The sequence below is a fragment of the Sus scrofa genome, chromosome 6 (genome assembly GCF_000003025.6).
Source record: "Sus scrofa isolate TJ Tabasco breed Duroc chromosome 6, Sscrofa11.1, whole genome shotgun sequence".
NCBI classification, from domain to species: domain Eukaryota; kingdom Metazoa; phylum Chordata; class Mammalia; order Artiodactyla; family Suidae; genus Sus; species Sus scrofa.
The window spans coordinates 79,995,046-80,018,835 of record NC_010448.4 but is presented as its reverse complement, the minus strand read 5'-3'; the positions used below and the strand labels follow the sequence as shown (position 1 = coordinate 80,018,835).

The following is a 23,790-nucleotide window of genomic DNA, read 5'->3' as shown; positions in this document are numbered from 1 at the left end:
TTTCATCTCATCCTGGCACAGGTAAACCATCCTAATGAAACGTTCTCAAAGTTGGAGGTATAGCATTAATCTTCATGCCGAAGAGCTTAAGATTTGCCAGAGTGGAGTTCTTACTGTGGTGCAGTGGGTTAAGAATCTGACTGTCGAGGCACAGGTTCAGTCTAGCCCAGCACAGTGGGAACTGGCCGTTGTGGCAGCTGCAGCTCAGATTCAATCCCTGGCCTAGGAATTTCCATATGCTGCAGGTGTGGCCTAAAAAGAAAGAAAGAAACTATACATTTCTTTCCTTAAAACTGGCTTTTATATTGGAGTTCCCATCATGGCACAGCGGAAACAATCCGACTAGGAACCATGAGGTTGCAGGTTTGATCCCTGGCCTCACTCAGTGGGTTCAGGATCTGGCATTGCTGTGGCATAGGCCAGCGCCTACAACTCTGATTACACCCCTAGCCTGGGAACCTCATGTGCTGCGGGTGCAGCCCTAAAAAGACAAAAGACAAAACAAAACAAAAAAAACCTGGGTTTATATGTCTATTGCAGCATCTAGAAGAGCCCCAACAAACATGAGCAGAGGCAACAAGAGTTCCAGCATGGAGCTAACCAGCCCCTATGCCAAAAGATTAGGCTCCGAATTGGTGCCAGGTTTGTTACAGGAGTAGATCTACAAATCCAAGAGCCAGGCCACAGAGGCAGAGGGGTTCCTCAAGACGGGGTCATGCTGGGGAAGCAGCTGCCATGTACTCTCTGCCTGTCTCCACCACAGCACCTGCTCTGTCTCAGCTGTGAACCAAAGTACAGACCTCCACACAGCAAGCCAGGAGCACCTCCGTTGCAGGAAGAGCAACACTGGCAGAGGGTTTCGAGTGAGTCTTAAACAGGAAAACAAGCTGTGGAACAAAGGTGTTGGAAATGGAGAAAGCAAATCGAGCAATTCCTCCTGAGAGTGACCTCTCTGACCCTGTTTCACCCTTCTCTGTTTTGTCCAATTTAAATTCTAACTTTGAAAACAAAGGCCAGGCCTGTTTCTATTTCCTAGCTCAGAGAACGCCACAGAGGTCTTATCTCTAGCTCACATCTCCTCCTGATAATCATCACATCTTTCTCAAATGCTGACTACTAAGAGCTAACCTAGCTAACCTGGGAAATCACCACAGGACATTTTTATTAAAAAAAAAACCCCGAACTTTAATATTTCAAGACATCCCAAATGAGTTACTGGTGGGGTTACAGAAGCTTCCATTCATGCCACCACAGCAAGAATCAAGAATATTAAAGCTGAGGCAATCACCTCTTTGGGTACATTAAAAAAAGAAACAACAACAAAAACAATATATTAAAGCATGTCACAAAGTGCAAAAAAGGGGGCATCTTAGCAGAGCAAAAACGAAGCAGCAGGCTGATTGTCCTAACAAGAGGGCAGGGAAACTCATTCTGGAGTTCACAGTCCCAGGAAATAGAGCTGCTGCAGCCAGAAAAGGGTCCAGGCATGGGTTCTGATTCTTCCTACAGCTAGTCAAAGGCAAGCTCGAAGAAAACTGAGGTTCAGATTTCCCACGCCTGCAGCTCGATCTTGCAACAGAGAGAGCCTTTGCTTACTTCCCACATGTAGGCTGAGCAAGAAGCAAGCAGCGAGATTCAGCCAGTGATTCTGACCCCAGGCTGACATCTCTGTGCCCTGGCTCTGAGCTCCTCAGGGAGGACAGCCTGGAGTTGCTCCTGCACCAGCATTTCCACAATCTGCTCCTTTGTGTGAATGTCGGGCCTCAGCCACTGTCCGGCAAGCTCCTGGAGTTGTCTGAGGACATCCCTGGGCCCAGCCGCATCCTCGTAGCGGAACTTCCTGAATCTCTGCCTGGAGGCTGCAGGGGTGAGAGGTCTCCCTCGGGGCACGGTCTCCAGGTCTTCTTCAGAGTCTTTGAAGCTCTCTGGTGGCACCTGGACCTGGGGAGGTGCTATCAGGACCACCTCTGGCTCCTCAGCCAACATCTCATTTGGTAGTGCACTTATGTCATCATTCTGGATTTCCCCATTTCTTTGCATCTCTGGGTCCCCTTCCATCTCCATTCTAGAACTCTAGAAGAGGATTTCTCAGACTCCTAGGGACAAAGAGAAAAGTCGAGGTCAGCAAAAACAGACCACGAAGGATGTTAAGACTTCCTTGATCTCATGGATCTGGTTCAGACCTAGGTTCCATGAACTTTTCAATCCTAACAGAGATTCTTCATAAAACTACTAGGAATTCTGTCTTGGTTTCCTCTTGCTGGATCAATTGACATGATTGCGAAAATACATCAATAGTTTACCAAAATGGAAGAGGTAGATTCTCAAAGGAGAAAAAAAATCAAGACTGCTGGCCTTGCTAGCTGAAGAATCTTTCATCCATTTTTCCCCCATTACAAAGTGTTTTACGTGATCTTAAAACCATATATGCACATGGTTTGTAGGGAGGGAAATCTTTAAAATCATGAGTGTTTTCTTCCTCCAACTATTTTTATGGAGCATTTGCTATATCCAAAAGTAAATTATGGGAGTTCCCACTGTGGCGCAGTGGAAACGAATCCCACTAGTAACCATAAAGATGCGGGTTTGATCTCTGGCCTTGCTCGTGGGTCAGGGATCCAGCCTTGCCATGAGCTGTGGTGTAGGTCACCGACGTGGCTTGGATCCCGAGTTGCTGCGGCTGTGGTGTAGGCCGGCAGTTGTAGCTCTGATTTGACCCTTAGCCTGGGAACTTCCATGTGCTTCGGGTGTGGCCCTAAAAAAAACTAAAAAAAAAAAAAAAAGACAAAAATAAATTATGAAGAAGTGCCAAAGTAGAGAGGAAAAAAGTCTGTTTATTTACATCTACTCTTTTTCTACCTCCCTCTATCTCTTTCAAGATGATGAAAAAAGAGCAAGTGTTACAAGGTATTTTAGGGGAGTTCCAGCCTTGGCGCAGCGGAAACGAATCCAACTAGGAACCATGAGGTTTAGGGTTTGATTCCTGGCCTCGCTCAGTGGGTTCAGGATCTGGCATTGCTGTGAGCTGTGGTGTAGGTCACAGACACAGCTTGGATCTGGCGTTGCTGTGGCTCTGGCATAGGCCACCAGCTACAGCTCCGATTAGACCTCTAGCCTGGGAACCTACACACATGCCACAGGTGCAGCCCTAAAAAGACAAAAAAAAAAAACAAAAAAAAAAGGTATTTTATGGAGTTCCCTAGTGGTTCAAGAAATTAAGGATCTGGCATTGTTCACTCTCTGGCCCAGGAACTTCCACATGTGGCCAAAAAATAAAAAGTATGCGTTCCCATTGTGGCTTGGTGGAAACGAACCCGACTGGTCAGATTCAATGACTGGCCTCGATCAGTGAGTTAAGGATCTGGTGTTGGAGTTCCCTTAGTGGCTGAGGGGTTAAGGAACCCAACTGGGAGCGATGAGGTTTTGGGTTCAATCCCTGGCCTTGCTGTGGGCTGTGGAGTAGCTTGCAGACATGGCTCAGATCCTGAGTTGCTGTGGTTGTGGTGTAGGCCAGGGGCTTCAGCTCCGATTCGACCCCTAGCCTGGGAACTTCCACATGCCGCAGGTACGGCCTGAAAAAGCAAGCAAGCGGAAAAAAAAAAAAAAAAAAAGGATCTGGCATTGCCATGGGCTATGGTGTAAGTCACAGATGCAGCTCAAGTTGCTGTGGCTGTGGCGTAGGTGGGCAGCCACAGCTCCAATTCGACCCGTAGCCTGGGAACTTCCACATGCTGCAAGCGCAGCCCTAAAAAGCAAAAATAAATAAATAAAAGATTAAAAAAAAATGAAAGACGTACTTTAGGAACCACCATCAGGGTGGAGTCGAAGGCAATTTAAAAGAAAAAAAGGAAAAAAGCCTTTAAGATCAAGATCCTAAGCTCCTACAGTGTACAGAAAATTGAACTTGTCAGAATTCTAGCAGTATAGACTGACTCATTGGATGCTTGACAGCTCCAGGATTAGCAAACCAGCTGTAGTGGGAGGAAGAGGGTTGGGGGTAGGGCAGGCAAATCAAATACTTGTGAAGTGCTAGGGAAAAAAGGGTTTTGCTTCATTTGGGTTGGGGCTCCAGTCCAAAGAGGGATTATTTACAGAAAAACCACATCCTAGGTTAATTTATTTAAAAAAATAATAACGAGTTCCTGTTGTGGCTCAGCGGTTAACAAACCCAACTAGCATCCATGAGGATATGGGTTCGATCCCTGGCCTCACTCAATAGGTTAAGGATCCGGTGTCGCCATGAGCTGTGGTGTAGGTTGCAGATGCAGGTCAGATCTGGTATTGCTGTGGCTGTGGTGTAGGCTGGCGGCTACAGTTTCCATTGGACCCCTAGCCTGAGAACCACATATGCCACGAGTGTGGCCCTAAAAAGACAAAATAAAAAGAAGACTTCAGATGACAGTATAGAAATGACTATTTTAATCTTCAAATCAGGGATATCCAATCAAAGATTGTAACTCCTACGATGAAGTCACTTTACAAAGACCATCTTTTTGTCACCCTCTCGTCCAAGTCCTTTTCAGAGGTCCCAAGTGGCTCAGTGGATTAAGGATCTAGCATTGTCACTACTGTGGCTCAGGTTACTGCTGTGGTGAAGGTTTGATCCCTGGCCCGTGAACCTTCGGCATGCTTAGCCAAAAAAAAAAAAAAAAAAAAAAAAAATTAGTTCTTCCCTACTCCGTATTGCAGAAGTGTTGATATTTTAAAATCTCTCCTGCCTCAGAGATTCTTCCAAATCTGTTTCCTGGGCAACAACTGACAGAAGCCAACAATCACAACACTGACCAGCTCCCCTGAATTAAATAGTCCTCAGCTCCTAATACCTCTTTTCCAGTCACTGAACCATTTTCCAGGAGTCTTTGAACTGGTTCTGGACCCTGTAGGTGAGAGATTCTTCGAGTACACTGCTTCTTCTCATATCTGGGTTTCTATTCAATCAACAGGATGTGCTCATCCCCCAAAGTAAGTTGTTAACTAACTCACGGTAACAAGGACAAAAGCAGAATATCTCCAAAACTCAAGGGTACCCTGAAAGAAAACAAAATCTCGGGAACAACCTAAGCCTTCAACAGGGGAATGATTAAACAAATACTGTCCACCACTCAGTGGAATACTGTGCAGCCTTATAAGGCATGAACGAGGCTTAAGAGAGTCGATATGTAAAGCTGTCTCATAATACACAACCTCACAACCAAGGTGCCCTTCCATATGTATAGTATGATCCCATCTGGGGAAATAAAAATACACATAAGCATATACTGCCTGATGTATCCACAAACAATACCTGGAAGGTTATCAAAGAAATTCTTTTTAACCTCTGAGGAGCAGGAACAGTAAAAGAGGGAACATTTTCCATACATCTTTTTGTATTTTCTTGTAAACTATAACTGTTACTTTCACAACTCAAGAGGAGTCGTTTCCAGTTTCCTCCTCTGGCCCCAAATCATTCCGAGTGAAAACCCTAATCCACTTCGGAAAACACCTTTTACTAATTATTCTAGTTCCCAGCACTGGAGATCTTCACCATCCGACTGCTAGGTACAATCTCAACGGTCAGTGGGCCGGTTCTCACGGTTGGTTCTGAAAGATGAACCAGCTCCGCAAATGTACCTAGCTTATTAAGTCCTATCAGTTTTTAGAAGCCCACCTGCCATGCCAGACCGAAATGCTTACCCTTACCAATTAATACCTCCAGTTTAGGGCACCTTTATTTCCTATCTGACACTGTGCTGAGCATTTCACATTCCCTACGTGATCCTCTTAGCGACTCTGGTTAAATTCCCGATCTGACTCTCCAACGCCCCAGTTGCCTCCAGTAACAGCAGCCTGCCCGGCTGTTGGCCATTGCGGGCCAGACATTCCGCAGCAGCTTTCCCTCGTCCAAAGCTCCCGATAGGACCGTTACTGTCATTTCCATTCAGATAAACAATCTGAGGCTTGAGGAGAGGAGACTTGCCCAAGGTCCAAAGCGTGGGACCACTCAGCCCGGTACAAAAGTCACCCGCATCCCGGCGGGGAGGTGGGCCGACTCCTCCCACCACCTGGGTGCGGCTCAGAGGGCAGAAATCTGGCCGGAAAAGGCTCATCTGCGGCTCCAGAACCGGGCCGTCCTCCTCCGGAGCTGAAGCGGGGACCCAAAGCCACGGCAGGCCGAGCAGCCGGCACACCCCGCGGGCAGGGCCTCCCCCTCCTAGGGCAGCGGCGCCGGCGCCCGTTCCTACCGGACGGTGCGCGGGGGAAGGGGAGGCGCAGGGGGCGGGAAGGGAAGTTCACCTGCGCAGGTGCCCCTCAGAGGGCGGGGGGACCGGGCGGCTCGCGATGAAACTAGAGGGCCCTCCACCGGGTCCAGGAAAAGGAAACCAGCTCCCCGGCCCCGAGCTTTGTAGCCCACCGCCGGAACCGGAAGCCGCGCCCATCCCGGAAGCTGGAAGCGGAGGGGGACCGGGGTTCGAGAGGCGGATCTCTCTAGGCCTTGGCGGTGCTCCGCAGCTTCATGGTCTTAGCGGGCCTTGGCCTCTTGGCCTCCTTCAGTCCCCAGTTCTCCCGACCGTGCGGAGCTTTTCCGCTTCAGGGATGGCCTTTGTCTTACTGAGCCCCAGTCTGCCCAACAAAATGGAAAGAGGATGAAGCAGGAATTGAGACACTCCTGGAGCCTGCCCGCAGTGGAGTCAGCGCCCCACCCTGAGGTTACACCCTTGGTTGGGCCTTTGCACCACCCAGAGGAAAGAAACCAAAATAGAGCGCTGGCTAGCTGCTCTTGGGAGAGAGTGGTCTGCATAGATTCCTGTGGAAATCACTCCAGATGAACAGAGGGTGCAGTCTATTAGGTTTCTGTGTACCCAGATAGACCTACCCAGATAGTGGGCATGTGTCAGTGGGGCCGACTGTCCGGGAAAAGACCCCAATGTGCATAGGAGGCTAAATCTTAGCCCTGTGTGTCTCTTCCCCAAGACTTTCCAATTGCTGATGGTTAACGAAATTTTGGTGAGTTCCCATTGTGGCTCAGCAGATAGGAACCCAACTAGTATCCATGAGGATGCGGGTTCCATCCCTGGCCTCACTCAATGGGTTAAGTATACAGCGTTGCTGTGAGCTGTAGTGTAGGTCGCAGATGCAGCTGGGATGGACCCCTAGCCTGGGAAATTCCATATGCCGAAGGTGCACCATAAAAGAAAAAAAAGAACCGAAAATGTGGAATTTCCTTGGGGCTCTGTGGGTTAAGCATCCGGTGTTGTCACTGCTGTGGCGTGGGGCTTTTGGGGGGGTATTTGTTTTTGTTTTTCTATTTTGTCTTTTTAGGGCTGAATGCTCCACGGCAGGAGGTTCCCAGGCTAGGGGTTGAATCGGAACTATAGCCACTGGCCTATGCCACAGCCACAGTAACTCAGGATCTGAGCCTCAGTCTGGGACCTACACCACACCTCATGGCAATGCCCGATCCTTAACCCACTGAGTGAGCCAGGGATTGAACCTGCATCCTCATGGATACTAGTCAGATTTGTTTCTGCTGAGGCACTATGGGAACTCCTGTGGCATGGGTTTGATGGAACTTGCCTGCACAGGTGTGGCAAAAAAAAAAAAAAAAAACTGAGATTTTGAATTCTTACTAAGCTGCTTTGAGTCTCAGTCTGGGCGCAAGGTTAAGCAGCACAGCCTGGGAGTTCCCATTGTGGCTCAGTGGTTAACGAATCCAACTAGGAACCATGAGGTTTCGGGTTCGATCCCTGCCTTGCTCAGTGGGTTAAGGATCTGGCATTGCCATGAGCTGTGGTGTAGGTTGCAGACACGGCTCGGATCCCATGTTGCTGTGGCTCTTGTGTAGGCTGGAGGCTACAGCTCCAATTCGACCCCTAGCCTGGGAACCTCCATATGCTGCAGGAGCAGCCCTAGAAATGGCAAAACAAAACAAAACAAAACAAACACAGCCTGTAAGAGGAAATGCGGAGATGCTAACCAAGGCAGCCTTCCCAATTCACTCTTAATCCTGAAGGGAAGGAATTTACTCCTTCCGACTTGGCCTATGCAAGTGAGGTGGGCTAGGAAATAAAGAGGGCTCCTCTGTGCTTCCTGCTGATTTATTACCCCAGAGCCAAAGTCCATGATGAAGGGAAGATGTACTTTTGTCTTCACAGCCACCACTGGTCAGTAAACTCCTGGATGGCCAGGTTCTCCAGCTGGTGAACCATGGCCCTATCCCTACCTCCCTTAGTGACTATGGGCCCTTCCCCCATTCCCTCCTAAAATGCTATTTCCACCTTTCACCTCCTCTTAGCCTCGGTTTCACCATCTGTAAATTAGAGGGTTGGACTAGATTATGGATATCGAGTTGTCATCTCTCCACCTCCACCAATTCTTGGGTTCTCTCAGAATGCTTCCGAAAACTGCTCAGGTGGGAAGTTTGGGGAGAGGGGCTGCAGGGAGCCCTTTGTGTCCCAGAGCAGCTCCAATTTTATAGGTTTATAAATTTATATAAATGTATATGAAATTTATATGAAAGTATGTATGTTGTGTCTCTGCATAAGATTATTGTATCATTTAGGACAAAATTCAAACTCTATACTGTGCCCCAACACTCTCATCTTTCCCCAGCCACTTGTTCACTCTGTCTGTTCCAGACACATTAGCCGTCTTGTGATTTTGCTGACCTGACAAGCTCATCTTCTCCTCTTTTGCTGAACTCTACTTGTCATGCTCTTTCCTGAGATCTGTTCATTTAAGTCTAGCTCAAATGTAGCCTCTTCAGAGCAGCCTTCACTGCCCCCCGCCCTAGGCACTCATCAATCCCCTTAGAGCCTGTTATACTGTTTTTTTTGTTTTTGTCTTTTTAGGGCTGCACTCATGGCATGTGGAGGTTCCCAATCTAGGGGTTGAATCAGAGCTATAGCTGCCAGCCTACACCACAGGCACAGCAACACAGGGATCCAAGCCTCCTCTGTGACCTACCCATAGCTTATGGCAACGCCATATCCTGAACTCACTGAGGGAGGCTGGGGATCGAACCCCAAACCTCATGGATACTAGTCAGATTAGTGTCCACTGAGCCACGATGGGAACTCCAGCCTGCTACGCTGTTTTTATTACCTGCTCATTTTTCTAGATCATCCACAAGAAGGAAGGTCCACAAGGCCAAGGACCTTGACTTGTCTTCTTACCATAAAACTGAGCTTAGACTGGGTAAACGTTTATTGAATGAATCAAAGGGTAAATGAGTGAACAGAGAAAGCTTATATTTCGTGATAAAGCTAATCTGATAAAGACCAGCAGGGACATAGGTATAGTTTAAAAAAACTAGGTTGGTTTATTATCTTGATGCAGCTAGGGAGACAGCACCTGGGAGAGCCAAACAAAGGAAGGAATGGGGTTATCATAGGATTGAGAGGAGGTGGAATTTAGATGAAAATGAAATGAAGCAGTGTTGATAGGCTTAAAGCAAACCCAACTGTGCGGAGAGGGCTTGGGCTGAGAAGCACACTCATAATCTTGTTTCTTTGGACACCACAAAGTTAAGATCAGTATAGACTATTGTGTCCAAAAAGCCCTTATCCGAGGCTCTGCACCTGGGTTCGTAATCCAGGCTGCCTCTTGATCAAATCCGGCTCCAACCCACCAGACAAGAAGGGAATGTTCTGTTCTCCCTGACATGATCTCAAAAAGTTTTTTCTTTTTTTTTTTTTTTTTTTTTTGTATTTTTGCTATTTCTTTGGACCGCTCCCGCGGCATATGGAGGTTCCCAGGCTAGGGGTCGAATCAGAGCTGTAGCCACTGGCCTACGCCAGAGCCACAGCAACGCGGGATCGGAGCCGCGTCTGCAACCTACACCACAGCTCACAGCAACGCCGGATCGTTAACCCACTGAGCAAGGCCAGTGATCGAACCTGTAACCTCATGGTTCCTAGTCAGATTCGTCAACCACTGCGCCACGACGGGAACTCCTCAAAAAGTTTCTGACAGGAGTTTCCTTGTGGCACAGCAGGTTAAAGACCCATCATTGTCACTGCAGCAGCTTGGGTCGCTCTGTGGTGTGGGTTCAATCCTTGGCCTGGGAACTTAGGCAGGCCATGGGCATGGCCAAAAAAAAAAAGTTTCTGACAGTCTCTGATTTTAGAGAATAAAGTTTCTCAGCATTGTGTCATTGGTGTTAATTGACAAAAGATGGTTTGACAAATTCACTTTTTTTTTTTTTCTTTTTAGGGCCGAACTTGCAGCACGTGGAAGTTCCCAGGCTAGGAGTCAAATCGGAGCTGCAGCTGCAGGCTACACCATAGCCACAGCAATGCTGGATCCAAGCTGCATCTGTGACCTACACCTGTTACCTGCAAACTTCAGCATGCTGTGGACACGGCCAAAAAAAAAATTAAACAAATTTTAAAAAGTTGGAGTTCCTATTGTGGCTCAGTGGGTTAAGAACCCAACATAGTGTCTGTGAAGATTCGTATTTGATCACTGGTCTCCCTCAGTTGGTTAAAGATCTGGCAAGCTGTGGTGAAGGTCATAGACGTGGCTCAGATTCACTGTTGCCGTGGCTGTGGTGTAGGCCTACAGCTGCATCTCTGATTTGACCCCTAAGCCTGGAACTTCCATATGCTGCAGGGGTGGCCATAAAAAGAAAAAAATGATTTTTTTTTAATTTTTTAAAAGAAGAGTTGGAGTTCTCTTATGGCGCAGTTGGTTAAGGATCTGGCAACTATCAGTGCAGCAAGTCAGATTGCTGCTGTGGTGAGGTTTCAATCCCTGGCCCAGGAACTTCCACATGCCTTGGGTGTGGTCAAAAACAAAAGAGAATTGAAATATTAATATGCATCTTCAAAAAGTGGGTTGTTCTACATGGGCAAAACATTCCCTAACATAACTTGTACAGATGTTTTATTAGGTCAGTCTCCAAAGGCAACAGAAATAAAAATGAAACTGAACAAATGGGATCTAATCAAATTTACAAACTTTGCACAGCAAGGGAAACCAGAAAAAAAAAGAAAGAAAGAAAGAAAAGAAAGCCTACAGAATGAGAGAAAGTATTTGCAAATGAGGCAACTGACAAAGGCTTAATCTAAATATATTACAAATAACTCATACTATTCAACACCAACAAACAACCCAGTCAAAGAATGGGCGGAAGACCTAAATGGACATTTCTCCATAGAAGACATACAGATGGCCAGTAGGGGCATGAAAAGATGTTAAGCATCACTAATTATTACAGAAATGCAAATCAAAACTGCAGTGAAGTACCTACCACCTCACATTGGTCAGAATGGCAATCGTTAAAAGTCTACAGGGGACGGAGTTCCCATCGTGGTTCAGTGTTAACGAATCCAGCTAGGAACCGTGAGGTTGCGGGTTCGGTCCCTGGCCTTGCTCAGTGGGTTAAGGATCCAGTGTTGCCGTGAGCTATGGTATAGGTTGCAGATTCGGCTTGGATCCCGTGTTGCTGTGGCTGTGGCATAGACTGGCGGCTATAGCTCCAATTAAATCCCTAGCCTGGGAACATCCATATGCCGTGGGTGCAGCCCTAGAAAAGAATAAATAAATAAATAAACAAAAGTCTACAGCCGAGTTCCCACTGTGGTGCAGTGGGTTAAGAATGCAATTATAGCGTCTCAGGTTGATGTGGGGGTGAGGATTTGATCCCCAGCCCAGTGCAGCGCGTTAAAGGATCTGGCTTTGCTGCAGCTATGGCATAGGTCACAGGTGTGGCTCAGATTCAACTCCTGGCCTGGGAACTTCCCATATGCTGTAGGTGTGGTCATAAAAAAATAAAATAAAACAAGGCACAGATGAACTCATCTGCAAAACAGAAACAGACTCACAGACACAGCAAACAGATTTGTGGTTGCCAAGGGGAAGGAGGGAGGGAGAGAGATGGACTGAAAGTTTGGGTTAATAGATGCAAACTATTACATTTAGAATGGATAAACACCAAGGTCTTACTGTCTAGCATGGGGAACTGTATCTAACTGCCTGGGATAGACCATGTTGGAAAAGGATATATAAAAAAGTATGTATATGTGTATAACTGAGTCACTTTGCTGTACCGCAGAAATTGGCACAATGTTGGAAATCAACTACACTTTAATAAACACACAATTTTTTAAAAAGTGGGTTGTTCTTCACGATTTAGAAAAAAACCCCGGAGTTCCCATCATGGCTCAGTGGTTAACAAATCTGACTAGGAACCATGAGGTTGCAGGTTCGATCCCTGGCTTTGCTCAGTGGGTTAAGGATCCGGCATTGCCATGAGCTGTGGTGTAGGTCGCAGATGCGGCTCGGATCCCCCAGTTGCTGTGGCTGTGGTGTAGGCCGGCAGCGACAGCTCTGATTCGACCCCTAGCCTGGGAACCTCCATATGCCGCAGGAGCGGCCCAAGAAATGGCAAAAAGACAAAAAAAAAAAAAAAAAAAAAGAAAGGGCAAAAAGACAAAAAACAAATAAACAAACAAAAACACCCCAAAATTGTTGGAGTTGGGATTCTAATCATTATTCAAAAATTAAATGACTATATGATTTTTAGATGATTTAAACTGTTGAGACTTGGAAAGTAAATTTAAAAATGAGAAGAAAAAAGAAAAGAAAATGGAATTATTCATCGAATTGTTGGCACATCGAGGCAAGATTTCCTAACTCTGTTGGCCATGGGTGAGAAGGGAGTCATAGCATTTCTCAGCCTCCCCCTGAAGCTGGGTGAAATTTTACACATTTGACTGTCCTTTATCTAAAACTACTTTGGGAAATTGTCCAAAGGCTCTTTTCTGACCCACTGGGAAGAAGTAGATACTTAGCTTTTATAACCTTGTAATGTCTTGGGAACACCTGACAGTTGCTTATATCATCTGGCCCTATCCGTCTGACTCAGTACAAATGATTAACACATCCTGGCTCCAGAATTTCCCCCATCCTCCCCCACTCCTTTCCCTCTCCCCTGCTTTGCACCTTCCTTGCCCTCACTCTGGCCTTGCCAGACCAGTTCTTGGGCTTTTCTAGGAGCTGGAGTGGAGGGTAAGAGCTGGAGGAGAGGGTTTAGGAGGAAAGGGTTTAGGGGGAAAGAGTTGAGATTCCAGAACTTGCTTTAGGAGAAAAATGTAGGACAGTTGTAATGTGTGGAGCCTCAGATGGGAAAAGAAAGAAAGGGGAATTTTAAGAGCTATTGTTGATACAGTCACTTTGGTGATTGGTAAAGTTGAAGCTGAGTGCTCTCACCCACTCAGCCATCCCATTTCTTGGAATATACCCTAGAGCCGCTCCCACATGTGCACCTGGAGATAAGTCCAGCGATGTTCATGGAAGCACTATTTGTAATCACAAAAATTGGCCCTGCTCTAAATGTTCCTTGTAGGAGGAAAGGCAAAATATCTGGCATTGTGGGGCAAATGGAAAGCTCTACCAAACCAGCAGCGATGAATTGGGAGATGGATGAATTAGCAGAGATAGACTGCAAAAACATAAGGCTGGGTGAAAGATGCAAGCTGCAGAATAATCCACATGGCAAGAAGCCATGCATGTATTTTTAAAAACCAAAACAATGCAACATATTGTTTATGGATATTTATATGTGCAATAAAAAAATAACATCATGGAGTGGCACGGTGGGTTAAGGATCCAGTGTCGTTTCTGCAGAACTTGGAGAGCTGCGGAGGCTTGGGTTCAATCCCTGGCTCAGTGCAGTGAGTTAAGGATCTGGTGTTGTTGCCACAACTGTGACATAGGTTGCAGCTGAGGCTTGGATTTGCTCCCTGGCCCAGGGACTTCCATATGCCACAGAAGCAGCAAAAAAACCCACAGATATATATACATACACGCACACACACACATACACACATATATAATACACATTTTATAATATATATACAATAAATATATAATATAATATATATAAAACAGCATGGAATGGAAGGATAAACACCAAACTCCTTTTATCAGAAAGGATAAGTTAGGTCCGTGCCACTGTACAAACAAACATTCAAATCTCAGCAGCTTTATACCAAGAATGTATTTCTTACTTGTGCTGCATGTCCATCAGGGGGCAGCAGAGAGGCTCTGCTGACCGGCAGCCACCGGTTACTATGGCAAAGGGAACGAGAATTTGGCAGATTGTCTCTCTCCAATCTTCACCTTGGCCAAAGCAATCCACACGGGCAAACCCAGCTTCAAGAGGGCAAGCAACAGCTCTCCCAGTATGGGCCCCAAAGGAAAAGCAGTGATGTTGCGTGGACGACGCCACACTTGGCCTGATGAAGAACACTGGGAAGCAGGGGCCTCCACCTAAACTAGTTCTTTTTTTAGAAATGTGAGGCAAAAATGTGAAATTTGTTCGTTGTGGATGGAGGCTACATGGGTGTTTCCTCTTTTATTCTCCACGTGCTATTTTTTATACTTTTCAAAAGTAGAAGTGTAATTTTTATTTTACTTTGTGTCTTTTTGGGGCCGCAACCACTGTACATGGAGGTTCCCAGGCTAGGGGTCGAATCGGAGCTGCAGCCGGCCAGCCTATACCACAGCCACAGTAATGCCAGATCCAGATCTGCGACCTATACCACAGCTCACAGCAACGCCTGATCCTTAACCCACTGAGTGAGGCCAGGGATCGAACCTGCATCCTCATGGACGCTAGTCAGATTCGTTTCCACTGAGCTACGACAGGAACTCCATAGGAGTGTAATTTTTTTTTTTTTTTTTTTTTTTTTTTTTTGTCTTTTAGGGCCGCACTGGCAGCATATGGAGGTTCCCAGGCTAGGGGTCTAATCGGAGCTATAGCCGCTGGCCTACACCACAGCCACAGCAACCCGGGATCCGAGCCACATCTGCCACCTACACCACAGCTCACGGCAACACTGGATCTTTAACCTACTGAGTGAGGCCGGGGATCCAACTCAAGTCCTCACAGATGCTAGTTGGGTTTGTTCACCACTGAGCCATGACGGGAACTCCATAGAAGTGTAATTTTTGAAGGAAGGGGGCCATGGAACAGTGTTTGTATTAAAAAGTGTGTCCTTGTGGGGACATGTCTACTGTCATGGTACTCAGGAGAAACGTGAGGAAAAGAACTCTGTTATTTTTGTGTTGCCTTTGGTGGCACGGCAGCAGGTTTGGGACCTCAGCAATGGCCCACGGGGCTCCGACTTGGTCTCAGCATTATGTGTGCATCTGCTCTCCACTGCCCCCCCCCCCATATTGAGGACTCTCCCTGAGGTTTGTCCTACTTCCTCTGTCCTCCTGGCCCTAAACTTTCAACAAAGAAAGTGTCTAGTAATCGTTTAATGAATGACTCCCAGATACTCATTTCTATCTGAAGAATGAGCCATTTCAAGGCAGGAACCACATTGTCTTCCCCCTGTGAGAGCCGTCCTTGGGAAGAAGGAATGAATGCTTGTTGAATGAATGAATGACCACAGTCTTCCCTCCCCAGCCCATCAATGGAAGCAGAAAGGCACAGCCCTTCCCACTCCACCAGGAACCTCCCAAGGGATTGGCAAGCACAGTGTTTCTTTGGACTCTACCACTTTTTTGGCGGGGGTGGGGGGCGCTGCATTGTAAAGGCAGTGCTTGTGCGTGTGGCTATACAGGGTGACCAACTTCCACGGTTTCAACCACCCAAAATCCTGTGTCCTGTCCCCTCGGTCCCAGGTAAACTGGGTCAGCTGGTCATTTGACATCAACTCCCTTCTCTCTGGGCCTCAATTTTTTCTCTTATTTTCTTTTTTTTTTTCTTTTTTTTTCTTTTTTTTTTTTTTTTTTTGTCTTTTTGCCATTTCTTGGGCCACTGCCAGGGCATATGGAGGTTCCCAGGCTAGGGGTCAATCGAAGCTGTAGCCGCCGGCCTATGCCACAGCTATAGCAACGTGGGATCTGAGCTGCGCCTGCGACCTACACCACGGCTCACGGCAACACCGGATCCTTAACCCATTGAGCAAGGCCCAGGATCAAACCCACAACCTCATGGTTCCTAGTCAGCGTCGTTAACCACTGAGCCACGATGGGAAATCCAACATCTAAGATTTTAGAAACAGACCGGAGAGGAAGAGGTAAATCAAAGAAGGAAGAAAGACTCAAGTTGGAATTTTCTGAGAGGGTTTTATTTTTTACAAAGAGCGTAGATGGGCACTGCCACCTCAGCCATGGTTCTAGTGGCTTGCAATGATCTGAAAAAAGAGAGGGGAAAACCAGAAGAGTCTAATCAGGAGCACAGCTTCTGAAACCATGTGGAACTGAGTACAACTCCCAGCCATGTCACTCATTGGCTGTGTGACCCTGGGAGAGTGACTTGCCCTCTCTGATTCTCAGTTTCCCCATCTGTATGCTGGGGTAATCACACTTATTAACTCAAGGGACTTTTTTTGGGGGGGGCACACCCATGGCATATAGAAGTTCCCAGGCTTGGGGTCAAATTGGAGCTACCGCTGCATGGCCTATGCCACAGACACAGCAACACGGGATCTGAGCCAAGTCTGTGACCTACACCACAGCTCAGGGTAATGCTGGATCCTTAACCCACTGAGCGAGGCCAGGGATCAAACCCGCAACCTCATGGTTCCTAGTCCTGGATTCGTTAACCACTGAGTCATGACAGGAACTCCACTCTATCCTTCATGACAAGAAAAGACCTGGACCAGAGGAGGCACTTCATAAACACTTGTTGAAATAAGGAAACTCAGCAGCGGTTCAGAGCTCCCCCCAGAAGCCCTTAAGCTTCTCAGGACCATCCTGTAGTAGAAAACATCCTCAAGCCCCTCTGGGATGTCTCCAAGGGCCCCTCCCAGGACTGACGTCCTAGGATCAGCACCTGCTTTCCCCGCCCCAACCCCGGGGAACATGGAGCCCTGGCCCCGCCCTGCTCACCTCTTCAATCCAATCAATGAAGGCTGAGGTGCGCGTGAACACTGTGGGCTTCTTGAGGGTGTTACAGCCATAGGCAGAAACGAAGCTGGTCACGCCGTGGACCTGCCAGGAGCCATCTGCTGCCGGGCAGTTGAGGGGTCCTCCAGAGTCACCCTGGAAGGGTCAGAGGGCACCGAGGGGCTGAGCTTTAAGGACTTGGTTCTGACTTTGTGGATTTTGAGGAACCCCCACGTGACTCGACCTCTCTGAGCCTCAGTTTGCTCCTTTGTGAAGGGGAATGCTGTCCATATGATAGGATCTTTTGAGAATTAAATGAGATGGTAAATATACGACCATAGCGCAATGCCTGGTAAAGAAGAAGCCATCTGTGAACAGCAGTTCCCATTATTAGTACCCCAGTTAGTTATTAATATTATTACTCCTATTCATTTATGCTGCGATGATAGTATTGCTTAATTATAAATTCAGAATCCCAGAGTTGAAGGTGACTGTAGAGGGCACAGTGTCAACATCCCTTGCTGTACTGATGGGGTGAGGAGCAGGGAGGGACGGTGACCTGCCCCAGATCAAGTTAGTGTGTGAGCTGGGACTCGAGCCCAGAGACCAGGGCTGTGTGTCTGGGTGGCACAGACTCCCTCCATGTCCTGCCTGGCCTGGAGGTGGAACGGATCCCTCCTCTGCCTTTCAGGCAGCTGGCAGCCTTACCCCGGGCCCTGCACACCCCGCAGAGTGGCTGTAGCCCTGCCCTAGCTCAGCAAGAGCTGACTCACATTGCATCCAGAGCGGATGTCCCCGCCGGCACACACCATGGTCTGCTTCACGGTGCTGCCCCACCAGTCCCACTTGGAGCAGTGCTGGTAGTCCACCACGGGCAGCAGAGCCTGCTGCAGCTTGTCCGGGAGTGGCCCATTGGCTGTGGGAATAGAGAGCGCTGAGTCAGGGCTGGATCTAGGAGTCAGGGCTGGGAGCCCCAGAGTGGGGCGGGGGACTTCTAGTCTGATGGGAACTCTTCTCCCACCAGGGTATGTGGTCCTGCCTGCTTTGTCCATTAGAATGCTCCCAGAACCTGGCACACTGACGACACTAAAAAAACAGTCCATGGAACACATGTGTGTTTGGGAGGATGGGGGGGGGGGTGGAGAAGGCTGGCGCTGGAGGAAGAATGAGAGAAAAATGCAAGGATGCTCCTGGTGTTGTCCTCAGCCCCTGAGCCCCAGGCTCTGTCTTCCCGCCCACTGTCCCTGCGGCCGCTGAAGGGGTCAGCACTTACTGTAGAGACGGCCCCAGCCGCTGATGTAGCAGGGGGTATCATTGGGCAGGATGTCACCGGCGGGAGGGAGACAGGCCAGCTGGACATTGTCTCCCAGCTGGGCGCTGCGCGAGAGCTTGACGAGGGCAATGTCATTGCTGGGGAGGAGGGAAGAAGAATCACAGGGAGCCTGGTCCTCCAGCGAGGCCAAGCCCTACCCCCCAGCTTTGGTGGGGATATTTCACCTCCAGGGTGGGCTCACTGCCCCCCTCCCTCCAGATCCCATGCGTTTTTACTGCTGAGAAACTTTAGGAAGACCTCCTGGCCCCTTCCACCCATGCTGACCCTTAGTCTTCATAACTGTCCTCAGCTTTTATACCTGTGGTTCTCACACGTCAGCTGAGTCCGAATCACTGGTGGGCTTGTTAAAACCCAGGTTGCTAGAGCCCATGCCAGAGTTTTCTGAGGCAGTGGGTCCAGAGGGACCCAGGGACTCATCTATCTTCTTTCTTTCCTTCTTTCTTTTTTTCTTCCTTCTTTCCTTTCTTTCTTTTTTTTTTTTTTTTTGCTTTTTTAGGGCTGCGCCTGCGGCCTATGGAGGTTCCCAGGCTAGGCGTCTAATCGGAGCTGCAGCTGCCGGCCTACGCCTCAACCACAGCAATGTGGGATCCGAGCCGCATCTGCGACCTACACCACAGCTCATGGCAACACTGGATCCTCAACCCAGTGAGCAAGACCAGGGATTGAACATGCAATCTCATGGTTACTAGTCTGATTCGTTTCAGCTGCTCCACGACAGGAACTCTGGGACTCATATTTCTAATGAGTTCCCAGGCGATGCTGCTGCCGTGGAACCACATTTCAAGAACAACTGCTCTTTCTTCAGCTGCCTGTTTGTCATTGAAGTCATTGCATCAGGGCCAATTTTCTCTACACTGATCCCATGAGCCTCGTGAGGATGGGTCAAGGTCTTGGTCATGATGGTCCCTCACTCCTGCACTGCACTTTCAGGGATTCTGCCTCCTTTTCTGACCCCTCTCATCAAAAAAATGCCCAGCTACCCAGACACAATTTTGCATATGCTTGAGAGACTTAAGGAGCTCTATTTTGTGTTCTCAACCAACAAATGCCTCCTTGAGCTTCATTGCAACCCAGGAAGCCCAGAAGGTCACCCTTTATAAGTGGTCAAACTCAGGTCCAGAGAAGGGCAGTGACTTGCCCAAGCCACACAGCGACTTAGCGCTGGAGCCTGACTCTCAGTCCAGTGCTCCTCCTTTGGCCCAACAGTGCCAGGAGTCCAGGATGCTCTGGATGAATGTCTGTTGAGCGGAGGAGCCCTTGGACTTGGGAGAAGAGGCACCAGAGGAGTCCTGGGCTCTGAAGCCAACTAGCCAAGTGGACTTGGGGGAGTTCCTGACCCTCCCTGGGCCCTGCTGTCCCCTCTCTATGGAGAGAGGTTTGGGAGGTTTAGTGTAGATGATCCTCAGAGGCACTGCTGCTTCTTCCCCTCAGCGTTGGGACCTCAGGTTGCCGGTCCAGCCCCACGGTACCTGGGAGTCTTCTCTGAATCAGTACTGGGTCCCAGAGCGACCAGTAGAGGGACCCCTGGGTCCCAGGCTTGAGAGTTCACTCACCCACAGGACACGCAGTTGGAATTCCAGCGTGGGTGCACGAAGAGGTCCCCAGCATTGATGGGGATCACCTGTTCGAAGCCCTCATTCTCAGAGCGGTCATACTCGCCCAACACCACCTGGTAGGTCAGGGAGCTCCTGCCGGTGGAGGTGACATCAGTCTAGGCCTGACTAGCCTCCCACGGTCCCTTCCCTCAGTTCCCCACTGCCCCCCCACCTGCCTGGTCTCACACAGGGACAGGGGCAAGTGAAAGAACTCACGAGATGCAGTGGCCTGCAGTTAGGACCCAGTCAGGGGCGATGAGGCTGCCTCCACAGGTATGCTGGAAGACTCCGTTCTTTTCATATTGCAGAGAGACCTGGTGGCAAGGGAGGGAGGACCACAAGGAGTGGTTGGGACCCCATATGAGTGTGGCTAGCCGTGGCTGTATAGGTTGGACACTGTTCAACTCTAGAGGGCATCATTCATGCAGAATGGCACCCTCTGGAAATGTGCAGTGCCCGACCTACACAACTGTACCATCTATGGCTACTTTCATGCTACAAAGGCAGAATTAAGAGATTTCAATAGAAACCACATGGCCAACAAAGGCCAAAATCTTTTCTCTCTCATCCTTTACACAAGTTAGCTGACCCCAGCTGTAGATCAGTGCCCTCCCATAGAACTTTCTGCGATGGTGGGAATGTTCTATATCTTGGCTGTCCAGGATGGTAGCCACTAGCCACATGCGATTACTGAGAATTTGAAGTGTGGTTAGCATTGAGCAACTGAATTTTGTAACATTATTGAATTTTATTTAATTAAATGAAATTTATTGTTATTGTTATTTCTTTTGTCTTTTGTCTTTTCAGGGCCGCACCCACGGCATATGGAGTTTCCCAGGCTAGGGGTCGAATCGGAGCTACAGCTGCGGGTCTGCACCAGAGCCACAGCAATGCCGGATCTGAGCCACATCTACAACCTACACCACAGCTCACGGCAACGCCGGATCCTTAACCCACTGATCGAGGCCAGGGATCAAACCCGCAACCTCAAGGTCCCTAGTTGGATTCGTTTCTGCTGTGCCACAACGGGAACTCCTAATTAAGTTAAATTTAAGTGGGCACTTATGGCTAGTGGCTACTGCGTTAGTGCAATGAGTCAAGCCCTCTGTGCCTCTGTCCACTGAGCTCTCTAAACCCCTTTATCCCTTTATTACTCTCAGAGCTTATAGCCCTGCTGTATAACTGAGGAGTCTGGAAATGGGTCCCCCAAATCTCCCTTCTTAAACATAATAGTGCTGGGAATTGCCGTTGTGGCTCAGCGGATTAAGAACTTGATTAGTATCCATGAGAATGTGGGTTCGATCCCTGGCCTTGCTCAGTGGGTTAAGGATCTGGCGTTGCAGCAAGCCTCAGCATAGGTTGTGATGCGGCTCAGATCTGGCATTGCTGTGCCATAGACCATGGCCGATGGCTCTGATTTGACCCCTAACCTCGGAATTTCCATGTGCCGTAGGCGTGGCCATAAAGAGAGAGGAAAAAAAAAAAAAAGTAGTGCTGAAATTCCATTATGAATGCACCAACCCTTGGGTTAAACATTACCCTCTTCCCAGATTCCTTTTTTCTTTTTTTTCTGGCCTCACCTGGGGCATGTGGAAGTTCCCTGATCACCGATCGAATCCCTGCCACAGCAGTGACCCAAGCTGCAGTGACAACACTGGATCCTTAACCCACTGTGCCACAAGGGAACTTCTCCCAGATTATATATATATATATGGTTTTTTTTTTTTTTTTTGGTCTTTTTGCCTTTTCCAGGGCCACTCCTGCGGCATATGGAGGTTCCCAGGTTAGGGGTCCAACTGGAGCTGTAGCTGCTGTCCTACGCCAGAGCCACAGCAATGCTGGATCCGAGCTGCGTCTGCAACTACGCCACAGCTCACGGCAACACCGGATCCTTAACCCACTGAGCGAGGCCAGATATCAAACCCGCAACCTCATGGTTCCTAGTCGGAGTCGTTAAGCACTGTGCCACGACAGGAACTCCCTTTTTTGGTCTTTTTTTGGCCACACCCGTGGCATATGGAGGTTCCCAGGCTAGAGGGTGAATCAGAGCCACAGCTGCCAGCCTATGCTACAGCCAGAGCAACATCAGATCCAGGCCACATCTGAGATCTACACTGCAGCTTGTGACAACACCGGATCCTTTAACCAACTGAGCCAGGCCAGGGATCAAACCGGCATCCTCATGGATACTCGTCAGATTCTTAACCCACTGAGCCACAGTGGGAATTCCCCAGATTCTACTTTTAACTTGCAAACAGCCCATCGAGAGTTACAGATTGAATGGGCAAAACTTCATGTGAAGTAGACTGTCCAAGGATTTCCTGGCTTTTGGAAGCTGAAGTGGGTACTGGAAGCAAAGCAAGGGAGCCGACACCGGATATGCCTTGCAATCAGAGCATGGAGTGCGGAGCCCATGGTGGGAAATAGTACAGCTGGAATTGCTCTTACCTGCCAGGGCCAACTGTAGGGGACCGCGTCCTCCCCATTGACAACTCGGGAGGCGGGGTTGTAGGAAGGTCGGCCACAGCCCGAGGCTAGAGGGGAAAGGAGAAGTGTCATGCCAGAGAGTCCCCAAGAGCGAAGAAGAGGCCTGGTTCCCAGTCCTACCTAGTTGAGCCACAAACAAGCTGTGTGACCCATACAAACTGCTTTCACTCTCTGACCCCAGTAGACACATATGAACAGTGAGCATTTGGACTAGATCAGGGGTTTCCACATGGCTTCCTTCCATGGCAGGAATGAAGGGTTTGTGTTGATGCACTTAGAACGGTGCCCGGCACCCAATGAGTTCTTGAGAAATGACAACTATTGTCATGAAGATTGCGGCATTGGGGAGTTCCCGCTGTGGCTCAGCGGGTTATGAGCCCAACTAGTATCCATGAGGATGCAGGTTCAATCCTTGGTCCTGCTCGGTGAGTTAAGAATCCGGTGTTGCCAAGAGCTGAGCTGTGGTGTTGGCTGCAGACCCTACTCGGATTCTGTGTTGCTGGCAGCTGCAGCTCTGATTCAAAGCCTCGTCTGGGAACTTCCATATGCTGCAGGGGCCGCCCTAAAAAGCAAAACAAAACCAAAAGAGTAGCAGCTTTGGAAGACTGCCTAGATTCAAAGTGCAGTTCTGCCCCCGGTTCTCGGATGGGCTACCTTACTCTTCTGAGGGCCAGTTTCTCTATTTGAAAATGGGGATAATAATAGTACTGTGGCTCGGATTACACAAGAAAATATAATAAAAAATCCTTAGCATTCTGCCTGGTATATGGTAAACTGTCAATAAACATTATCTGTGGCTGTCAATCACTATTCATCAAAGGATGCTGAGTGACAACTGCAATGTAATCTAACAGAGAGACCAGGAAAAGGCTAGAGCACAGGAGATGGAGCGCAGTAGAGGGATTGTGAGAAGAGAGTTGGAGGGTTAAGCAGAAGAACTGAAATTCCAACCTAAGCAGTCTACCCACAGAGCCTACACTCCTTTCTACGTGACTGTCTTCCGCCCCCAACAAGGACTCCCAGCCCAGAGCCTTGGGTCCCCCACTCTTCCTCCTGAGCTGGTACATTCTCCTCCATTCTCCTGCTCCAGCACCAAGCCAAAAGCCTCCACAGTCATACCCTAGAGATAAGCAGGGACCTCGCCTATGGAACCAGGTATTGGGTTCACTCAGGCTGGTAGACTCCACTGCAGTGCCGCACAGGCTGGGGTCTTACCAAGGGCCACAAATAGGAGAGAACTCAGCAGCCGGATCATCGTGAGTTTTAAGACGATAGGAAAAAGATCTATAGCCTGGGGCTCTAATATAGGGAAGGAAGCAGGTGGTGGGGGGCCAGACTGAGCCCCATTCCTGGAACAGGTGGCAGAACATCAGGTCTCCCATGGTCCAAGGCCGCAGCCCTAACCTACCGCAGATCAGGAAGTGATAGCAAACAACAGGACCCACGGTTCCCCGGATGTGTGGCTGCACAGGTGGCAATGAATGGTAAGCTGATAACGGGAGGGGGAAGGCAGGTTCCTATCAGGACAAGCCAGGCTCTTCCAAGCAAGAA

At 48.6% G+C, this 23,790-nt stretch overlaps 2 protein-coding genes across 2 annotated transcripts; both read right to left on the bottom strand.

Moving 5' to 3' along the window:
* On the bottom strand, positions 1,165-6,624 carry LOC100627283 (SCAN domain-containing 1-like). The gene is given in 2 exon segments (NM_001243578.1): positions 1,165-2,096; positions 6,274-6,624. A coding segment is annotated over 1 exon segment (429 nt). The 5' UTR covers positions 2,065-2,096; positions 6,274-6,624; the 3' UTR covers positions 1,165-1,635.
* LOC110261434 (proproteinase E) lies at positions 16,045-23,499 on the bottom strand. The gene is made up of 8 exons (XM_021097838.1): positions 23,455-23,499; positions 22,201-22,286; positions 19,969-20,066; positions 19,711-19,845; positions 18,098-18,234; positions 17,598-17,740; positions 16,828-16,980; positions 16,045-16,130 (listed from the first exon to the last, which is right to left on the bottom strand). The coding sequence occupies exons 1-8, from the start codon at positions 23,492-23,494 to the stop codon at positions 16,113-16,115; spliced, it is 810 nt and encodes a 269-aa protein (XP_020953497.1). The 5' UTR covers positions 23,495-23,499; the 3' UTR covers positions 16,045-16,112.

What these genes read in the sequence shown, in the direction of transcription:
- LOC110261434 (XM_021097838.1), bottom strand. Translation starts at nt 23,494, where the DNA reads ATGATCCGGCTGCTGAGTTCTCTCCTATTTGTGGCCCTTG. An exon ending in CCTACAGTTGGCCCTGGCAG is followed by an intron (nt 20,067 to 22,200) that starts GTAAGAGCAATT and finishes CCTTGCCACCAG; the next exon opens with GTCTCTCTGCAATATGAAAA. An exon ending in ACATCCGCTCTGGATGCAAT is followed by an intron (nt 16,981 to 17,597) that starts GTGAGTCAGCTC and finishes TGACCCTTCCAG; the next exon opens with GGTGACTCTGGAGGACCCCT.